Source organism: Ambystoma mexicanum, chromosome 1q (genome assembly GCF_040938575.1).
Source record: "Ambystoma mexicanum isolate Mex_15411 chromosome 1q, UKY_AmexF1_1, whole genome shotgun sequence".
Taxonomy (NCBI): Eukaryota; Metazoa; Chordata; class Amphibia; order Caudata; family Ambystomatidae; genus Ambystoma; species Ambystoma mexicanum.
In genome coordinates, this window is record NC_090922.1 from 103,399,954 (window position 1) to 103,423,054 (window position 23,101).

General features: G+C 44.2%; 1 protein-coding gene across 2 annotated transcripts in view; it reads right to left on the reverse strand.

Moving 5' to 3' along the window:
- Positions 1-23,101, reverse strand: part of CTU2 (cytosolic thiouridylase subunit 2) — a 773,185-nt gene that overhangs the window by 196,131 nt on the left and 553,953 nt on the right. For both annotated transcript variants that reach the window (XM_069635914.1, XM_069635904.1), the window contains exons 10-11: positions 18,171-18,262; positions 863-963 (exon numbers count right to left, since the gene is read on the reverse strand). In XM_069635914.1, coding sequence (XP_069492015.1) covers positions 863-963; positions 18,171-18,262 — 193 coding nt within the window. The remainder of the gene's footprint in view (positions 1-862; positions 964-18,170; positions 18,263-23,101) is intronic.

The window sequence follows — 23,101 nt, forward strand, 5'->3', positions numbered from 1 at the left end:
AAGGTCACATCTCTCCTTGGTGACCTCTCGATTTGCGCCGTCTTTCTCCTCCTCTTGAACTGCCGTGCTGAGTTAGCTCTCTCGTTGTGCTGTCTGCTTTGCTCATCTTGTGCTCTCGTGCTCCATCTTTTATCCCTGTGGGGAAGGGAAAGGGTTGTAAGGTGTTTTGATTTGAGTAAATTTCCTGACTTTGCCTGACCCTAGCGTTGGGACATGTTAGGTAAATGGTGTTTGTCCGTCGTCTTTCGCGGTGTGCGAAAGTGTTCGTGTGGGAAAATGGGGAGGAGGGTAGAGAGTATGCTACAGAGTAGGATGGGGAAAAGGTATAACAAGAAGGGAGATACCGCATCTCGCCTGTCGGTGTCCCACTTCCACTCCCCAAGGGACCCCCCCACCCTCCTTCCAGATGATCCTCCCTCACAGGGGCCACCCCAAGGAACTGGATCCAATAGCGAAGGCCGTGTCCTGGCCACCTGGATGACAGATTCCCAGGGACTACTTCGGGAGACACCTTCAGGTTTCTCACACAGTCCACCAACGTGTTCCACCTGTTTTTCAAACAGATGCCTTGTAACTTCTGAACAAATGGAGTGAACACTTAAGACACACATTTTCTCAGGCGCAAGTGTCAATGTGTTTTTAAAAAAGCAAATCAATTCAACAGTCTTCGGCCCAAGAGGGAACAAAAGGAACGCTTCTATTTATTTAAAAGGTGAGAAGATCTGCAATGTTCATATGCTCTGAAGTGGTGTCTCTATGCTGTACAGTTCACTTGGATTGAGCCCTGGATCTAAAGAAAGAAAAGGCAAGCAGTGCAATGTACATATACTCAGAGAAGGGCCGAACCTATGCCCATACTCACCAAAATGAGTGTCCAGAGAACACATGCAAAAGAGACACTGGTCCGCTGGGATGGTATTTGAGCTTGCCTCTCTGGGATTGATAGTCAGTTTCTCGCTGGTCCTAGAGGAAACAGAATAAACATACAAAGTGTGAGGAATGTACAGAGGTAAGGTGCTAACATGTATGGAATTTCTTTGGACCAGGAATACATATGTTTGCTTGAACAGTACTGTCATTTTGTACACTACAGTTTACACTGGCGACAAATTATCTTACATAAATACCCATAAACTGGCCCAACAGATTAGAGGTACATGTGCCCTCTGTAGTAGGGCTATAGAGTTTCACACGTCCAGCAGGACCAGGAGGACCAGGTAGGTGGTACTGCAGAATGCATAACCTTGCATGGAGAATGTTGGGACCTAGCCTTGAGCACTGTGCGCAACCTTTAGCAATCATGTCAATATTGGTGCATTTGTATGTCCAAGAAATTGACTCCAGTGCTGGCTAAGGATTAAAGGAATAATATGAATGACCACCTGCATGGAGGCTGTGGGTGATGTCTCATTTTCTTCTAACACCCTAGACTCCCTTTGAGTCTCTGTTTGAACCCCATTTCCTTGTATAGACTTAATAATTACTCCGGCAAGCTCACTTGCCGGAGTGGTCTCGGGAGGATAGCTCAAGGGCAGCCTGCTCGACTTGGAAGCAAGACGACACGGAGCAACACAAGTTCGATCCCCGGGTCCGCACTTAGAAACCTCTGGGTATTAAGCGTGTTATAAATAACCTATCATATCACTGTCACTACTGAACACTGTAGAACAGAACATGAGACTTCCATCACAGAGCAAAGGAGTTAAGTGAGGAAGTCAGGAAGGATATGTGTCAATACACTCTCCACACTTGAAGTCCACTGCAAACACAAGCCTCCCAGTTCAAATAACCTCTAAAATAGCAGGTTCACAAGCATAGGCCGACAACCCAGGTTCAGGCACGGCAGAGGGACTGACCTAAACACACATCTAAAAGGCTGGTGATGAGGGAGTGAATGGCACTTCATTAAATCTAATAATGTGTACAGTAATGGGACCTTTAGCAGGGAGATACCCACAGATCTAGTACCTAACCATGTACAAGTATATCAAATAACTGAACATTGTTTGTCCCTGGATCAAACAGGGGCTATACACTGATCCAAAGATTTTCTGATAATGTACAATACATGAGAAAAGGAAGTTGTATCATAGGTTACTAAACGGAAATCCTAACACTGCTTTGAAAAATCAATATCCCTTTTACGAAATACACCTCATGCACTGGCCGGCACTATGCTGGTACTTGCACTGGTAAGTGAAGAACAAATTACTTCTCTGGAGTATTTTTATTTTTGATGGATTACCCCCACCCCCCATATTTCAGATTCCACAATTTAGATATATTCTCCAGCAACCAGTTTATCCTCTGAAATTATTCAGCCAGCAGGGGTGCAGAGTGGCTTCGAGCTGAGTGCCTTAGAACCACAGAGACTGCATGGCTCTGCAAATGACGCCCAATTACCTCGGTTCTGCCCCCTCCATCCTGCACTCAGCAGAACCAGATATAGTGAGGTCCCCGAATGAGGAGAAGGCTAGGAGGGGATAAACCACCACAAAAAAGATACCTTTGTTAAAGGACAGCTCTGTGTTCATGTCAGACTCTGAAAGCAGTATAGAAAAAAACCTGTAGAAAGGAGAAGAGATCCACCCCGTATATTAGGACATTATGAAGGACAGCCAACCAAAACAGGAGTAATGTTTTGCAAAAAAATGTTGTGAAAAGAAACCCACATAGAAGGTAGACAAATAGCCAAAGCTGGAAGACCTAAGAACACCAGGCTAGTAGTGGAATGTACCTTAAGAACCTCAGATGCCTCCAACCCAGATCTATGTTGCAGCACTCAAATGCAGAGCACAATCCCTTGAAACAGAGTCTGCCAACTGGTGCCCTAGCAAAGGAGGTGACCAAATAATCATCTATTCTGAGGTCTCTCGTCCAGGAAGTATAGAAACAGAGGCCTTTTTGTTGAATTCATATAACAAAACCTCCCTTCTGACTCAGGAGGGTGAAGAGGATATAAAACTGGAAGATGCAAGATGAAATTTGGAGACCACTTTTGGAAGTAAAGATGGTCACCCTTTAAGTGTAACTTTCTCATCGGAGAAGACAGATATAGGGAGTTTTGCATACCAAAGTCTGGGGCTCACGCACTGTTCTCACAAAGGAGATGGCGGCCAGGAAAATCACTGAGTGTTAGTAGCATAAAGAGCAAAAATGTAAAGGTGCGACATGAGTCACTATGAGAAAGGCCAAAACCAGATTTAAAGCCAACACAGAAATAATGAACTGGTTTTGTCAGACTATAAGACTGCATAATGTGGGAATGGAAAAGAAAGCATTTTAGATTCAAGGTCATTATGAAACCAAAATGTTTGCCAGGTACCTCTACACAGTTCCTTTCTGTAGGCCAGAGAAATAAGGGAATGCAAAATAAGAGCAGAGGCGGAGACCAATGGGTCAATGTCTCTTTCCCAACACCAATCCAAACATATATACCACCTGCAGGCATAGGCAGCCTTGGTGGTTGGCCTTGTGGGGAAAAGAGTATATCTAGAACGTTATCCAACAGGTAGCACTCCTTACACAACCACCTTTCAGCAGACAGCATGTAGATACACGTTGCTGAGGTTCTGATGGAGGAATATACCCCCCGCCTTGGCGATGCGGTACTCCTCCCCAAAAGGTACCAAGGACAAATACCCATGTCCATAGGTTGCGGGTGACATGTTCTCTGAGCCTTATCCAGGGCAATCAGGATCATGGTGGACACAAACCTCTGCAACCACCAGAGAACCAAAGGGATGACCGGTATGGGTGGAAATGCAAAAAGAAGACGGAATTTGCTGTCCACAATCACTATTCCCCAGTGCACCTTTTGGAGGAAACTCTCTGAAGGCTCTCCCACTGGTCGACTAACTCATCCATGATATCATGGCTTAACTTCCACTTGTGAGAGACCCAACACTGCCACCATGTTCTTTGTACAAGCAAGAAGTGTTCCCACCAGACATTGTTCGCCAGCACCCAAAACCCATCTACTTTCCTTCCTTAAACAGGGGGAATGAAACGGAAACACAGTGTTTGTTGAGATATTGAACAACCACTTTGTTGTCCCTGTTAGGATCATGACACCTTTCCCCTGAACCAAGGAAAGGAAGCAGATCAAGCTAATCTAATTGTCTTAAGCTTAAGCAGTGGATATGAAGTTTTGTCTCTGCTGGGGATGATAGCCTACTCACTGTACGGTCATTCAGGTGAGGGATCCAATCCCTTCATGGGGGGATCCATGACTGCAGTCTCCTGAGGCCAGATTTGCGGTGCAGGCTCTCTCTTCAGCAGGTTGTCTTGTCTGGCCCACCACAAGAGATCCCGTAACACTTGCTTCGAAAACAGAAGCAGGTATGTCATGCTGCTTGAAAACTGACTACTGACCAATTAGCAGCCACTGGAGCGTCCTCATGTGCAACCACCATGCAAATATAGGAAGGCATGAGACCCAGAAGATGCAGGAAAGCTGAAAACACTGAACCATTTAGCATATGTCTGCGACCCTGTCATCGGGATAAACCTCCCTGTGGAGGTGGGTATTGTGAGAAACCTGAAGGTGTCCCCAATCTAGTCCCCGGGGATCTGTCATCCAGGTGGCATGACACGGTCATTGCTATTGGATCCAGTTCCTGGGGGTGGACCAGTGCGGGAGGACCACCTGGATAGGGGGGGTATGGGGGCGGTGTCCTCGGGGAGTGGAATGGTAACACAGACAGGTGAGACACAGTTCTCCCCTTCTATTAACCCCTCTTCCCTATCCTAGTACATAGGACACTCAACCTCTCTACCCACCCTCCCCCAATTGCTTACACAAGCACTTTCACACACTATGAAAGGCAAAAGATTAACGTTAGGGCCGTTACTTGGCATGTCCCAACGTGACGGTTAGGCAAAGTCAGGCAATTGACCAGATGAACTCACACCCGATAGCCCTTTCCCTTCACCCCAGAGATAAAAGGTGGAGCACATTACGAGCATGGCAGACAGCACGATGACACAGCTATCCCAGGGCGTCAGTTCAAGAGGAGGAGAAAGGCAGTGAGAACAGAGATAGTGACAAGGAGAGAAGCAACCTTGCCCTTTCTGACCCAGACCCGCGATTCCTCTGTGGAAGAAATTGTAAGAGATGAGCCTCTGCCATACAAATTTAGTCTTGCCTGTCCATCATTACTTTGTTCCCTCCTATATCAACTTTGTTTGATGGTGATTGCTTCATCCTTACACAGTGCTTCCAAAAATTTCCTCTCACTCTGCATCATATTGTCGCTTCTCTTTCCAACAATCCGATGTATATCTTTGTGACAGCTTTGTGAAAAAGATATATGATGTTTTCAGGTCCCAAAGCAGGGGTAAAGGTAGATTTATCTCCAAGTTCACTCTCACTCAGACTTTATTTATAATGTTTAATTCCCTAAAAATGTCCAATTCTTCAATGCCATGGACAAGATACATCAATTATGTTTTCATGGTCTGACAGGGTAATGGTCAGACATTACATGACTTTGTTGAACAATTAAATGGCAACAATTTGGGAATTATGTTCATGCACACTAATAATTGTATGGAGATCGATTTTTTTGTATGTACACCTGTTTATGAGTGGTCAGGAAATCATGACAAGGACCATTAGGAAACAAACAAAGACTAACTCGATACTTTCAGTTACAGGCTGTCACGAGGCCAGTGTCATCAAGAATATTCCAACAGGGCAATTCATTAGAGAAATAAGAAATTGCACCACCATCGCAGACTACCAGATATAAGGTGAGGATATTTTCGAATAGATTCAGACAAAGTGGATACAACAGAAGTAGTAGACAACGCAAGAAAGAGTAGACTGAACACCCAGAGGAAGGACTTATTGAAGCCAAAAAGCAGAGAAATGACAACCAACACAGGAGTAAGAATGATTACTCAATATTCTATAGTGAGCCATCTTGTACACAGAATCTTCAAAAAGCACTGGCAAATTGTAACTTTAGATGAGGATTTATGTGAAAACATCCAAGAGGGTCCCACCGTTGTGCATACAAGAGCGCCAACACTGAAAACAGTATTAAGTCCATCATACATGAAAGCAGCAAATGTACAGAGAATGTGGTTAAACAGAGATTTGAAGTTATTTTTTAAATGTGGCACATGCAGTATGTGCAAATGAAACCAAAATGGTACACATTCATGTTGACAAACTACACAGCATTAGATAATTCATTAACTGCAGATCCAAATGTATAGTCTATGGACTCATTTCTATAGGCAGACTCACTTACATTGGACTATCCGGTAACTATGGGCAAGGATAAGAGAGCACCTCAGCAATTGGGGGCATGATGATGCCAGATTTCCGTTCTCTGTGCATTAAATGGGAAACAAGGATGACATCCGTTTTGTACGATTGACATCTATACCATGTTGAGTAAGAGGGGGTGACAGAGAATCGACCCTCAGACAAGCTGAAGCCGGAATGATGTGTCAATTTCGTAACATTCAATTGGGCCTGAACTCGCATCATGAAATGGGAGTGTTTTTGTAATAATTGTTTACAGTAGTGGCGGTGCAATGTAACATGCACTGTTCGGGAAACAGGACCACACTGTTGCAGGTTCAATGTTGTATGACATATACAATAGATAATGTTAAACCAGACATGTTTTAAACAATAACCACAAAGAAAGGGAACTGATAAATAGTGCCAACACATTCCCTGCACCTTTCAGCTCAGTCACTTAGTTTTACCAATTAGTATTTGGAATAGTATTGATGGTTTTCCTACAAACACAGACTACAAATTTAGTAGGTAGTAAATTGGGATGTGGGCTGGGTGTCCATCCTTCACACACTGTAAATACAGTAGATATTGAGTTGGGAGTTTAAGGGTCCTAATGGTAACCCCTTATCTATCAGGAAACAGCAAATTCTGTACAGAATAACCCAGCAGCAAATAAGCCAACTAACAAGGTAATGTATCAATATATGGTATTGAGAGCTTAAGGGTCTCTATGGGAGACCCTGTTCTGTCATGAATTGGTAAAGACCTTTCGGCATAACTGAACAAATAGGTCAAGATATCAAGGGAGCGTATTCCTTTTTGGAAGTGAGGTATTTTGGGTACCCATTTCAGATTAGACATTTCACACCTTAAGGAAGGTGATTTTATCAACCAGAGACATTGCAGATTCAAGTATGAATAAGAGTGATATTGGAATGCTAGGATACGGTTGTTTCATTTTACAAGTCTTAGTTACTTACCTGTAACTGTATTTCTCCAGCATTGGTATCTTTCATAGATTCAGATGCTTGAATATTCCCCGTCGTCAGACTGGGAACCGAGGATTCCCAGTCTGACGACGGGGAATATTCAAGCATCTGAATCTATGAAAGATCCAATGCTGGAGAAGTCTTAGTTACTTACCTGTAACTGTATTTCTCCAGCATTGGTATCTTTCATAGATTCAGATGCTTGAATATTCCCCGTCGTCAGACTGGGAATCCTCGGTTCCCAGTCTGACGACGGGGAATATTCAAGCATCTGAATCTATGAAAGATCCAATGCTGGAGAAGCAACTGTCAGTGTGATTAGGTGTTTTTTCACGATTCTTGTGATGCTAGACACAATGCCTAAATTGGTGCCACCTGTTTGATTAACACTTTAGGCTTTAACTAAGCCCTGTTACACCTAAAAGATAGAATATGATGTGTATTAGAGCCGATCCAATATAGGTTGGGTTTCCTATTAACTAGGGAGGAAGCGTTTAAACATTACATTTACCCTTTAGATCCAGAAACAGGCACAGTTATTGAGTAATGTCATCTTTTTCTTTATAGTGAGCACATAAAATTTGAGGTCTGATTTTTACAATATTTTTGATTTGCTAGTGTTTTGGGAAGCTTTTGATAATAAATAAACGGCAAAGAGAATAACGACAGAAGGCTGGCGCCCAATAGCACCATTATTTACTTATATTAATAAGGGTGACGTCACACATTCAACGTGCAAAGTCACTGGACCTTAAATAGGCTTTACAAACAAAATGGTGGTTGCTTATGACACACCGCGGGATTACCAACATCTCCGATTGCCGACCCAGTGTGCTTAATAAACACACTTTAAATGTAAGTATATCTGAATGAATGTGCTACTGGATATCACCTATTAGTAAAGACATGTTAGTCCACTTTTGAATATCCTTCTAAACTATTATCCCCTTTGCAGTGGGATTTTCGAACCGGCAAATCCAACAGGAAGTTTGCCCTTATCACTTAAAAACTAACTGCATCCCTGTAATTTCTAACCATTTGGCAAATACCATGTAAGGGAATCAAAGATAGCTTTGATTAATCATAGGGACTGGCCCATGTTAGGCTATTATAGTATGGGGCTCATTAGATTTATATATATAAAAAATGTATTTACAGTAAACAACTCAAGAAAGAGAGACGAGCTGGAGAGGATTGCGGTGGTCAGTCAAAAGGCCGAAACAATAATACCGAACGACAAAAATCTCGAAACAAAAATCTCGAAAAAAAAATATCGAATAATTTACTTATTTATTTATGTGTTTTTGGGGGTCAGGTAAGTAAAAAAAAAGGGTTAAAATAAAAAAAAAATAGAAAAAAAGGGGGTTGGGGGGAACCCCCCCATTTCGAAAAAAAACACGTCATAAAAAAAAATTCGATATTTTTGTTTTCGGCCTTTTTTTTCGATATTTTTGTTTTCGAGATTTTTGCGTTCGGTATTATCACTATAAACCGAGGATTGCATATTGTATATTTTATCTTGGAAACTACCAGGAAAGCCATTTGGGGACATATATCCAACAGGTATGCTAGAACGGTATAACTATCCCTGCAGAATCATTTGAGTATGTTAGGTACCTCTTATCACTTGTGTTCTTCCTAAGAGAAATGTGCCTTTTTATCTTTCCCTCAAGATTGATTGCTAACCTGATGTTGATCAAGTGTTTGTTTGTCGACATGACCAAAAGAACGCAGAGAAGATACCAATCTTGTCTGACCATTATAACAACAATTCAAAATCTTAGCCACTCATTGACACTTCGAAGGGTTGGCATTTAAGGAAAAAAGCAGGTTTCCGATTAGGGAATAGAAAGCACCATAGTCATCAACTAACAGTTAGGACACTGTAACTGGATATAGATAGTGACCTAAGCAACTTATAGGTCAAGAGTGCACGCACTAAACTAACAGTGAGTGTCACAACTGGTTCATAAGTTTCATAAGTATGTAACAAATCGGGAGCGATATTGGGAATTAAGGTCCTCATTCAATTTTGAATGAACTAACCAAGGTTCACCTGCAACTCTATTTTTTAGGGGATTTCTTCGGCCGGGCTGTGACAAATTTCAACCTTTCTTGCAATTGTGTTACTCTAGAGAGATAGAATAGGTAGCTTAACTCGATAACAGCCCCTTGAAGTGACCTTTCTGGTTGTTCACATATTTATCTTTTATAAAATCTTTGCAGTTCATTTCCTGCATAAAACGGTACTAGGACCCAGACAATATTTTTCGTCTACCTGTTACTTATATCTGGGGTATATTACTCTTCAAACATCTTGGACAACCAGTTGAGTGACACTATAAGATGGTATTATTTGGGTTCAGCCCTAGTCCTTTTTTTTATATACATTGGTAAGATGATTGCCATCTTCTGTATTTCAGAAACTGATGACAGTTCCACTGATGCTGTGAAAAATTAAATAAGATTGAACACCAGATAGCTAAATCCTACAGATGAATAGTGAAGGGCGAAAAAAGGAACAAGTTACTTACCTGTAACTGTTGTTCTCCAGCATGGGTCTGGCATGGATTCACATGCTCATGAATAGTCTTCTCCTTTACTTTTTCCTACTCCTAACTTTATCTCTAATTTTGTTCCTGTTTCTGACTCTGATGTGGCACTCTTGTTGCCAAAGCCCACCCTACTGCCGCCCCTACTGATCCTATTCCTTCTTTGCTCATTCCTAAAATCTACCCACTCTTTGTACCATTTCTTGTTTCTTTATTCAATATCTGCATTTCTACTTCCACTTTTGCTTCTGCTTTCAAACAAGCAAATATTATTCCTATTCTAAAAAAAACTATGGCCAATCCTCTTCTTGTCTCAAATGTTCGTCCTATATCTCTCCTACCTTTTCTATCTGAGCTTCTAGAGCACCTTGTTTATTCACAAATCTTAATGTTTGTTACTGGTCTATCTCTTCTTCCCCCCACTCAGTCTGGTTTTCGCCCCTGTCACTCTACTGAGACGGCTTTAACCTGTGTGCTCAACTCTCTCCTTACAGCCTGCTATTCTAGACACTCTTCTGTACTTATTCTTCTTGACTTATCTGCAGCTTTTGACACAGTAGATCACTCTTTGCTTCTGGACTCGCTCTCCTCCTTTGGTCTTCCGGGTTCTGTTCTATCTTGGTTTTCCTCTTACTTATTTAATCATATTCTTTCTGTCTCCTGGGGTGGCAACACTTCTGCACCTTCTCCTCTTGATAACGGTGTCCCTCAAGGGTCAGTCCTGGGTCCTTTTCTATTTTCCCTATATACCTCATTACTCACTCCTATAATTTCTTCCTTTGGACTATCGCATTACTTCTATTCTGACGATACTCGGCTTTTTCTATCTTTCTCGTCCTTCACTCCTGATATTCATCACACTCTTTCAACATGTCTTTCTGCCATCAAAACTTGGATGGCCTCTCGTTTCCTCAGTTTAAATGCAGGGAAGACTGAGGTCTTATTCTTTCCTGCTAACACTCTTCCTCCACATCCCCCTTCTCTGTCCATTTCTTTTCCTCCCTCCATTCTTCCTATTTCTCCCATTGCGCGTAATCATGGTCTTCCCTTCCATTCTAACCTTTCCTTTGCCTACCATATTTCTCTCACATCGCACTCCTGTCACTTTCATCTCTATAATATTCACAGAGTTCGTCCCTTTCATGCCACAAAACATCTCATCTCTTCACTGATTTGTTCTCGCTTATTTTATTGTTCTGTCACGCTTTTTGGCCTTCCTTGTTCACGTCTCGCTCCTCTCAAATCAATCTATCACTCTTCTATTCATTTACTTTGTCCTCTTTCCTATTGGGACTCGATCTCTCCATCTCTTGTCTCTCTTGGTTGGCTAACCTTTAATTCCCAACTTAAATTTCTCTTTCTTTGTTTAGTTTTTAAATCTCTCTATGGGCTCGCCCCTATCTTGTTTCTCGTCTCTCTTTCTACACTTCTTCTCACTCTCTTCGCTCTTCCTGTCTTTTCAGGCTGAATGTCCCCCGCATCCCCTGTGCTCAATCCCACTTTAGTTCTTTTCAGCTCCTTGATCCTCTTCATTGGAACATGCTTCCCCTGTCTCTTCACTCCATTACTACTTACTCTCTGTTCCGTTGTTCCCTGAAAGCTTACCTGATTCATTGTCCTTGATTGCCTGTTACCGGAAGTGTTTGAATGTTGGCATGCACTATTGATCATTACTGTGTACCGTTGTTCCTATCTATGTAAAGCGCTTTGAACAAAGGCGCTATATAAAGTACAATAAAAATACAGAAATACAAATAGTCCCTGCGGTCAGGCCGGGAATCCTCAGTAAGAAAAAGAAAGCAGCCTTACTTTAAAAGCTTGAACACTGCCTTTCTCTCATTATTCATTCACTGGAGACTCGGTCATACTGCACCCATCCAATGATGATTGTCACTGAGTTCTGCCCCTGGCGGCCATCTTCAGATTCGAAGCATCTGAGGTGCCAGAATGTACCCAGAAGATCCACAGAAGGCAAGGTCGGAGGGTTTGCATCAATAGTTACAGGTAAGTAACTTGTTCCTTCTACAGCATGGGGTCTGGCATGGATTCACATACTCATGAATACGATTATACAGCAGTGACCACATACACAACGACTGGAGGTGGCAAGGCTCAACAGAAGTACAAACACTTACACCTGGAACAAACTCACCTCAAGCAAACCGGTTGCTTAGCACCTCTTGGCCGACTCTGGACTCCTCCCTGGAATCCCGGTCGACACAGTAGAACCTCGTGAAGGTATGCGTAGGCCTCCATGTAGCAGCCCTGTAAATGTCCAGCAGGAGAACTCCAGAGAGAAACTCTGTCATTGCAGCAATGGATCTGGTGGAGTGGGCTCTAGGCTGGCCCAAGAGAGGTCTGTTGGCCAGACGATGACGGTGCATGATGCAGCCAGAGAGCCACCTGGATATGGACGCCTTTGACAGGGCATTCCCCCGATTCACGGCTCCAAAGTTCACAAAAAGTTGAGAAGTCTTCCAAAAAACTTTTATGCGGGCCACATAGAACTTTCAGGCACGAGCAACGTCCAGCGTATGCAGTGACTGTTCAGCAGCTGAAACAGGATTTGGGAAGAAGACTGGAAGCACCAAGGGTTCGTTAAAGTAGAATTCAGGAGTAACCTTAGGCGTAAAAAAAGGATGATTATGAAGCAACACCCTTGTAGCATGAAACAACAGGTAAGGACGTTTGCAGGAAAGAGCTTGAATCTCCCTGACCCATCTGGACGAAGTGATAGCTACCAGGAACACGGTCTTCCAGGAAAGAAACTTCAGGGGAGCCTAATGTAACGGCTCAAAAGGTGGCCCCATGAGCCTGGTGAGAACGACATTCAACTCCCACGCTAGGGCAGGGGACTTCATAGAGGGAAGGATCTGAAGAGACCCTTCATGAATTCTTTGACAAGTCTGTGGGACCATAAGGATGGCCTGCCTGGCGAGCGGGTGTATCGAGAGATAGCTGCCAGATGCACCTTAATGGAGGCGTGGACCAACCCAGTCTTGGCAAGCGACTGCAGGAGCTCTGGGGCTGTGACGTGCAGAGGCATAATGTTCTGTGACCTGCACCACACCGTGAACCGCTTCCACTTGTGAGCGTAGCATGACAGAGTAGACCATGCCCTGGCCTTGGCAATAACTGTTCTATATTCTATAGGAAGGTTATAGTGGCCAAAATAAGGCTGCAGGAGCCAAGCCGTGAGGTTCAATGATGCCGGGTCGTGATGCAGAATGGTCCCTCCTTCTCTGGAGAGTAGGTCAAGAATTGGGGGCAGCCTTATGGCCGGGGGCCACCGACAGGCAGAGCCGGTCCAGATACCAGATTATGCAGGGCCACGCTGGGGCGATGAGTATCATCCTGCAGCGACATAGCTTCATTGTGTTGATGACCCGCCGCAGGAGTGGAATCCGGGGGGGTTGGGGGAGAGGAGTACTGAAAGGGACCCTCCCATCTGAGCCAGAAGGCGTCCCCCAGGCTCCCTGGTTGGGAAAACCTGCAGGCGAACTCCTTGCATTTCAAGTTTGCTGCCATGGGGAAAAGATCGATCTGGGAACGGCCCCATTGACTGAACAGGTCAGACACCTACTCTTGCTGCATCTCCCATTCATGGTCAGACCGCAGCTCCCTGCTGAGGGAATCTGCTACAGTGTTCTTGATGCCCACCATGTGAAACAGGACGAGGAACATGTTTTGAAGAATTGCCCAGTGCTACAAGGCCTGAGCTTCCAACAAAAGAGCAGGGGATCAAGTCCCGCCCTGCTTCCTTATGTAGAACATTGTGGTGGTGTTCTCTGTGAAGATCCTCACTACTATACCTTTTAGAAGAGGAAGGAATGACCGGAGGACCTAGAACACAGCCTGTAGCTCCAGTACACTGCTGTGCAGATTTTTCTCATCCGGCAGCCAGAGGCCCCTCGGGTGTGACTGACCAGTGCGAGACCCCCATGCGTCCAAAGAGGCATCAGTAGTGATTGTTGCCTGGGACGGGGGAGTCTGAATCGGCGAACCCTGAGTAAGGTGTTAGTGTATCCCTCCCCACTCCCTCCTCATATGGACTACCTGAATTCCAGGTTGAGGATTATTTTGTCTGTCCGTTTCCCTGTGACCTGGCGCCACCTCGCGTCCAGAAACTCCTAAAGAGGCCTCATCAGCAGGCTGCAGAATGGGACCAGATGGATGCGAGTAGACATCATGCCCAGTAATGATTTGATCACTAGGATCATTGCGGATCTCATTGTGGATAGCCGATGTACCTTCCCCTAGAATGGTCACCACCCTCCCCTCCAAGAGGTATGCCAAGGATGCCACAGTGTTGAGGCGGCAACCAGAAAAAGAGTCCTGCGATTGCACTATGCCGGATTTCGGATAATTGAGGGAGAATCTGAGCTCCGTCAGTAGGCGCATTGTCTCCTCAGTGTGCTGTATCGCCAGGTCCTGAGAACACGACCGGATGAGCCAGTCGTCCAGGTAAAGGTACATGTGTATGCCTTTGAGGCACAGATGAGCCGCCAGTGGGGCCAAACATTTTGTGAAAACCCTTAGCACCGATTTTAGCCCGAAGGGCAGAGCCTTGAACTAACAGTGACGTCCCAAAACTACGAAGCGCAGGAACTTTCTATGCTTCTGGTGTATGGGGATGTGAAAGTAAGAATTCTCCAGGTCCATCCTAGTCGTATAATACCCTTCCTCCAGATGGCCGAGCACTTGCTGCAATGTGACCAACCTGAACTTTGGGGATTTTAGGTATTTGTTGAGGCGTCGCAAATCCAGGATCGTGCGCCACACTCCAGATTTCTAAGGGACCAGAAAGTATCTGGAGTGTACTCCAGAGAGAGCCCCGGAGGCGTAGGAGAACAGGTTCTATTGCCCCTTTTGCCAGCATGGCCTGCACTTCTTAGAGCAGCTGGGTCAAGTGTGGCTCCTTCCTCGCTACAGGGGGAATACGAGGGCACCTGTGTTTGAACTCCAGGCTGTGTCCCTGACGAAGTATGTCCAGCACCCATTTGCCGGTGATGTCCTTACAAGCATTCATGTAATTTGATAGACGATACCCCCCACCGGGGTGCAAAAGTGGGGGTACTGGCCTTGGGCCGAGTCAGGCTTGCTTGGGTGTTTGCGTCTTGCCTTGCGGGCGTCGGCGATGCTGCAACCCTCCTCCGAAGAACTGCGACCGGCTTCTGTATGCTTCCTGCGCAGTGGAGCGGGAGGGCTGATGGCAGGAGGTAGAAGCGTATCCTCTGGAAGATCTGCTGAACTTTCCCCTTGAGGATCGAAAGGAAGAGGAACAACGCTGTTGCAGGGCCTCTATGGATCTTGCCATCTCCGTGTCTGTTTTTATCGCCTGCAGCATCTCATCCACTACCTTTCCGAAGAGATTATCCCCGTCAAAGGGCATACCGACTACCTTAGCCTGGACGTCAGATCTAAAGTTGGTGGCTTTCAGCCAGTCTTGGCACCTGAGTGCCACACCATTAACCATCTGACGAAAACCTGAATCTGAGACATCCATGGCTACTGTGATGGCGTGATCAGAGGCCACCCCTCCTTCCTGAAAAAGGGCGAAAGCATCTGTCTTTTCTTCCTCCAAGAAGAAATCTAGGACTGGACCAACTTAAATCACAACTTCCTATCATACCGGGCTAGAATAGCCAGAGCATTGGCGGCCTTGACGGTTGATGCTACTGTGTATAGGACACGCTTCCCGATTGCATCCAGCATCTTTCCTTTTTGGTCTGGTGGAACCATAGATTTGGAGGACTGTTTAGAAGGCTGCTTGCTGTGGCTGACACCACGGAATCCAGTTATGGCTGTGATCTGAGATACTTGGGGGATGGGTCTGGCACCATGTATTTCTTCCCTAGCCTGTCCCATTTTGCTGGTACGGAGTAGCAGAGCAATGCTTGTGCAGAGGCCTTGGAGGGCTATACCTGGGGTTGCTCCCAGACGGGGTGGTTATTGGTGGCAGCCGCTGTTGTATTTCCAAGACCAGAGAACTCAGCACAGTGAAAATATCTTGAGACATATCTCTAGTAGCCTGTGGGGGGTGGGCGGTGTCACAAGGTGGAGTACTAGAGGAGGGCAAAAACATCTCACTAAGCTAGCGTGCATTGGTGATTGCATGCCTATCGGGCAGTTCCCACCAGTGTCCAGGCATTCCTGCAACGTTTCGTCCTCTGAACTCGTACTTGATTGGGCCGCTAGTGACCTCCTTCTGACCTCCCCCCCCAAACCCCCGCGGTCTGGGAAGAAAATATGTTTATGGCAACAGATCATTGGTCTTGCCGCCTCCTTCAAAGCAGAAGACACCATTGATGCCTTTATCGACTGAGTAATGGCAGTTGACGAGGCAGTAGCCGTGGCGGTCGAGAGCATTGGGGGCAGCGATACCCTGGATTTCTCAATGGTCGTTTATGGGGTAACTGTCGACGGGGGCCTGGTTGAAGTCGTGGTCGAAGGCATCGTTGATGGGGGTGTCTTTGCTTGCGGGGCATCGCGCCAATGAAATCATGTACGCAGACGTCGATGAGGACCTTAACATGCCCTCCTTACAGGAATGCTTTTTTGGTTTATCCTTCGACAAAGGGCGATGTTTCAAAGGTCTCACAGACAATATCCCACCCACCGGCAATCTTACCATGGACGGGCATTGTGATGGAGAGTGCGTGGGCCCCTGACCTAGGACCTGCAGCCGCGGCATCCCTAGTCGGCTCATCAGCATTAAGCTTGACCTTACAGACAACCTGCAGGGATACATCCCCAGCCGATCTCAACCTTTTACCCGACGGAGAGGGCCCCAAGAGGTCGACTGTACCTGGGATCTGCCTGAACGTTCCCGGAGACCACGTCAGGGGCCCAGTCTTCCTTCAGCCATGCCACCAACTGTCCGTAACGGTCGCTCTTAGTCTTGGCTGTGAAACTTTGGCAGATGTTGCATTGGTCCTCCTCATGGTCAGGATGCAGACAATAGAGGCACCTCGTGTGTGTGAGTCCTCCGTGCAGATGTTCCTCAAACCACACCGGAAGCAAAGCCTGAACAGACTCCTCTTGCCTTCCTCCAACATGGTGAGGCACGAAGTAGGTTTTACTAGGCCGTCCCACGAAGATCTGACGGTGTAGTTGACGATCTTCACCAATAACGGTTTGCTGCTACCGGTACTGACTACGAGTCAGCAGATGAGAGATTTAGGACAAAAATAGGATTTTTTTTCATCGAGAAAAAACAATTATGAAAAAATTGCTTGAAGAAACATGCAGTAACAATCTGAAGATGGCCACCATGGGCGGGACTCAAGGAGACAATCATCATTGGATGGGTGCAGTATGACCCAGTCTCCAGTGATTGGATAATGAGAGAAAGGCAGTGTTCAAGCATTTAAATAAGACTGCTTTCTTTTTTTTACCAAGGATCCCCGGCCTGACGGCGGGGGATATTCATAAGCATGTGAATCCATGCCAGACCCCATGCTGGAGAAAGGGAGGGCCTCGAGCCTTGCCACTAGCAACGCTTCACAAGGCTTATTTCCCTCTTCCTGAGTCAAGTAGAGAACAGTACTCCAGTGATTTGGTACAGGCTGTACCAGATCACAATCAAACTGTTATAAGTGTACAGAGATTCCGAATAAGAAACCGGATACTGAGGGTTATTTAAAGCCCAGGGGTGACACAGTTGCATCATTAGACCGTAACTCTCTGGCGATTAGAAATTAAAAAAGGTGGAGATCTTTCACCTCAGCAGCTTTGCTTTATTCACTGACCATCTTGTGTTGTAAATCCTTTTTTACCATTAATTCTGAAAAAACATAAGCTTTCCTGGGTTTCATTATGTTTTGGGAATGACATGCTGTCGTTTTTAAGTCCTACATGAGCGATTTCTTTACCCTGGTAGAGTCATCATCAAACCAAGTGAATTCCTTTTTTAAGCCTTACCTGTAGAAATAAAGGGTAGGCCCTTAGCCTGGAGTGATTTAAATGCCATTAACATAGAATTGCAAGACTTGACTTCAAGTAGACATTTCAGATCATCAATTGCAAAAGATAAACTGTATTGCAATCAATCTGGGTCTGATGCAGCCCATCCACCTCACCTTCTTCGGTTAGAGCAGAAATGACCAGGGCAAGGGAGCAATACAAGTCGTATGCATAACCCTCTGCCATTACATTTGGGACTTTAGCGGATCTGGTCCCTGTGGCAAAAAGGGCAAGATCTCTTATGCTTAGAAGATTAACAAAGAAAATAACCATGTTTTTGCCTTGCTCTGTATCACAACCAATACACTCAACCAACTATGACAATCATTTGAAAGAAACACATTACCTATGCAAATCAAATATATTTGAAATGCCCACCCCCTTGGGACACAGGGTTGGGGTTACCTGTATACGGTGCTCACAGTAGATGGAAAATCTGCCTGGAGCTTGGTCATGAAATCCTCAGTCAGTCGGTGAACGCTTGCCTTCGAAGAAGCCTAGAAGAGTGCACAGGCATGAAATTAAAACAGCTTGCCAAGGAGAAAGCCAGGCAGAAAGTGACATGTCAAAGATTACATGTGCCACAAAACTAGCACAGAAATAAATGCTCTTCAGGGGCACAGCTACCATAACCATGGAGTCTTCCCCCATACATAAAGTAACTGTAAATCTAAAGTCAAGACAAGCAGTAGTTGCCAGTGTCAGCACAGGGGCTCTCCTAATGGAAGAAAGAGGGAGGTCTAGTTCCGTTTTCCCTCTTCTAATTTGTAGGTGCTGCCACTTCTCAGCAGAATAAACCACAATCCACCCAATGAAAACTTGGTATTGTATGTAACAGTCCAGTTGTTTGTATGTTTTGTACCAGCTTTTTACCCATTTCTAAGGCCTCAGTTTAGAAAAAAAGAACTGGGTCAGAGAAAATAACCACAAAAATATAAACTATGCAGCATGGATAATTCTCCTGCACCACGGTCAATGATTTGTATGAAGTGTATTAACTGATTAATGCTGTAATCAAACTGAAAAATTGTATATTTAGAATATGAGATTGGTGGAATACTGTGCACCATAAAATAATACTGAATGTGTTTCAAAACAAAATCATTTGAATACTGTGAATCAAAAATATTAACAAATTGTATATCTAGGAGGAAAAGAAAGTTGGGCACTAGATCATAGCCTCCACATGCGCTTCACTCTATTAGTTTAAACTCTTGAATAAATGTTTTTGTTGTTATCGCTTTCTGCTGGTGACTAGATTTATTAGCTACACGGGTTAGTAGAGGTGCTGCCCCCACCTCTCCTTGGGATTGAAGCTTGTTTGTACCCAGATACCTTGCACTGGTTTTAGATAGCTTTCACATCTACACACAGTTTTAGTTCAGTGATGTTTATTTTGTATTAAAAGTGGTCAGCCGGCATGTGTTTCGACCCCTCAAGTTCCTTTTCAAGGCTAGGATTTGCTTGTTATTGCCACGTTTTTGGAGCGTGGTATGCAAGTATTTTACGATGGCCCGTTGGGGCTGTTTGGTGTGAGGCGGTTTTGCGCCAATATGTTTGTTTCCTCTGGATGCAGGCCATTGTAAAATACTTACATACCACGCTCCAAAGAGATGGCAATAACAAGCAAACTCTAGCCTTGAAAACACGTGTCGGCTGACCACTTTTAATACAAAATAAAGCTCACTGTAAGTGTGTAGATATGAAATCTATCTAAAAGCAGTGCAAGGTACCGGGTTCAAATAAGCTGTGTATATCTATGAGGCACCATAGAATCATTGTTGTGAGTAAATTATATTTTTGATAGGGCTTTTATATGTTGGGGCTAAACAAGCCCATTGCAGCCTTAGAAAGAACTTAATTATAGATGAAGAGGAATAAATATGTTTTCATTATTTATTCAAAGCACAATCAGGATCATTTGAGGAAGCTAAGTTAGGAAAGGTATCCACGGTCAATGTTGCCTAGATCCCAAATGGATGATTTACAGGTTAAAACAGATGAGCAATGAGTAAAGGGGCAAGAGATGTAAACAGAATGAAGATACTCAGAAAAACGAAAAAATAATTACTTAATTTCAAAGCCTCATTAGAATCGAATCACGGAATCCACCTTTTTGCCTAAAATAATGTTGTTTTTTCATTTTTCCTTTTGCTCTATTTTGGATACAAAAGCATAAAAACAACACACAGTGTGGCAAGCCAGAAGAAAGACTCTGACAGGAGGACATGGTGTAAGCATAGTTTTATTTAAATTAAAATAAAACGCCTCATTAACCCGACTACTAAAAGGGAGTCCCCTTCCTACAAAACTAAACTAAGGTGCTTGTCGATAGCCCAAAATAAAAATAGTCCTCAGTCGAAACCTATTTACTAAACTGGTCCTACCAAATGTGAAAATAGGTTGAGTGCTCTGCACTCTGGGTTGTTCACGACAATCTCTCTCAGGCGTCCCAGGAATCCCTCTTGGTTCTGAATCCAATAGTTATCAGTTAATAGCAGTTCTCTTACAGAAACAGAAACAGTTCTTGGCAGTCTTTAAAAGGTCCCTCAAAGGTTTTTTCAGAGTTCAAACAAAAAGTCTCATATTCCTAAAAAACAAAATGATCACATTTCTCTAGGTGTAGGGATATTTCCCTGATCCGTCTCCACCACCTTGGTGGCTCCCTCCCCACTTTGATCAACTGCTGGATGCCTCCATCCTCCCATGGTATCTGCTCTTCCGTTTGCTTATTGGGCACCTGTGACTCCTTTGGTTTCCTCTGTCCAATGTCTCACTAAACTCTTAGGGGTACCTGTGACCCCTTTCTCCTCCTGGCTCTCAGTTATCATGGGTTCCTGTGACCCTCCTGGAGATATCGGTGACCCCCTCTTTGTTGCGTCTTCTGGGGGTGGATGGCACTTCCTTAATGGTGATTTAGAGTGGATTGAGTTTTCAAGACGGCCGTAAGAGAACTTCCTGTTTGCATCATAATGACTTCCATTCGGCAGTAATTCCACCAGTGGAATTACATTGGGGAAATTCCATCAATAAATGGTTGTAACAGTAATTATGCTGAAAATTGCTCGAATTACCATTGGTGTTTTTTTTTTGTGCTAATTCCATCGGCGGAATTACCGTTACCGCCAATGAGTGGTGCGCGACCTTACCTACTCATGTTTCGGCAACAACTCTGCTTGGAATCCTTGGCAATAACAGTAATTTCCACCTGGCGGAACTACTGTCATTCTTAACGTCGACCTCGTAATGGGGGGCCATAGAACCAATTCCAAAATCTTTTTCAGAAATCAGTTTCTATAATCTGTACATTTGCAAATGTTTTGGTAATCCCAGATTTCTGCCCCCATAAACCAAGGAGGACACTGCCTGTACTATGTATGCTCCCATAGTTGGTTTTACAGCACATTGTCAGACAAACAAGGCACTCGATATGAAAATGGTAGAAATGGAGCACACAACAAAAGTTTAATTTTCTCTCCGTTTCCAGGACCTTGTATTTTTTAACCTTATGGTCAAATATTCAAAATCGGAAACCAATTGAACTTTGTCATCCCCAACAGTTATTTGTAGTTTACCGGCCTTGCACCCCTTCGGTGCATCCATTTTATTTGAATGTATTAATAGGTATTTTCTAGCGTTATCAACTGGAAAAGACTAAACTGTTATTTTAGGCCCACAGGAAGACAGGAGTACCACACCATCTGCAAAGAAAAGCATAAGTATGAGATTTTCACCACCAACTATCGGGGCATCCACAGTAGTGGGGACAAAGCCGTTGCTGGAGAGGCAAAATAATGCTAGTGCCAGAACATATCCTTGTCGGAAACTTTTGTTCATGGGGAAGGAACATATGGCTTATCCTTTGAAGTTCCACCTGACTTCAAAAGTATTTCTTGAATACAGACCCATATTAACATGCACTAGTTCTTTCAGGGCCTTAAGTTCCATTAATGTCTTCCAGAGTGTGTGCAGCATTATACCATCGAAAGCAGATGTAGAATCAATAGGAATATATGTACTGATTTCGCTTGTGGATCAATAACAACATTTTTAAACCACCTTGGATAGTGCAAACAGCTTTTTGGAACCCTGCTTCATGGTAGTTGATTACATTACCATCAATCAGCCATTCTCTCCGGTAGGTCAACGGAGCTCACCAAATACTTTTTTAATAGAGTCCATTAGGACAATCGATCTATATACAATTCAAGGGTCATTCCCATTCCCCCGCTAATGGATTGGGACAATGATAGCCATGTGCCATGTTTCAGGTATTGAACTACTTTTGATAATCGTGTTAAATATTGTGATATACAGAACCCAAATACTTGGCTTACTTGTGCAGATCGACCAACACCATATCAGGGACAGGTGCTTTCCAATTTTTCCGAAATGTCAGAGCAAATCCCACTTTCTGAAGGACAAAACTAAAACAGTGGTGGGGGTACACCACAGCACCCCTCACGTCATCTTGAGTAGCGCCTCTCGACAGTTCCTCTTTATAAAGGGAGCGATAATATTTTCAACATGCATCTTATGTGATACAGCATTCTAGGCTGCTCTTCGTTTTAAAAGTACAAGTCACAACTAACCTTCACAATGATTTCACATTCTTCTGTTTTTAGAAGATATTAGAGCGACTCTCCTTCCTTCTGGGCAGTTTAACTTCTTTGTTTTGATAAGCAAGTTGTGGTTTCAATAACACATTGATGACCATCATCGACCACAAACCTAGCATATCTAGGTTTTCATTATTTCATTTTGATCCTTTAAATCTATGGCAGTTGCTGCAAAAATGAAGACAATGTGTATCTCTACTCGCCCCTTCCACTCCCAGGCACTGAGCTTCCTTACAGATACGGTCTGCTTGAGCACTTATCTGGACCCACCCACCCAATGCACCATTTCTACTTGCCCACTGAATCACCTCCATTTCACAGATTAGACACAGAAACCCTGGCCTGGACATAAAATGTGAACCCTCGGACAAGCGTGGGTCCGAGATCCTCTGAGATCACCACAGTGATGATTTGATAAAATATAAAATCTCCATAACATGACAAACCACTGTAGCCATTTTCAATGGTCCGGCACTCTGGCCAGCACCAGAAATTAGAAAATGGACCCTACAGCGACAACAATATGAATTCCAAATAACCTATTAGCCGGGGCAAACAACTCAGAGGATTTCCTCTCGCGTCACCCACAAGCAGTTACCGAACCCCAGGAGAAATCGGCTCTGTGTCATTATTTCGATTTTTGTAGGTCACCTAACCAAAAGACCGTTTTCTTTTGGATGATTTTAAGTGGTCTACAAAAACCGAAATAATGACATT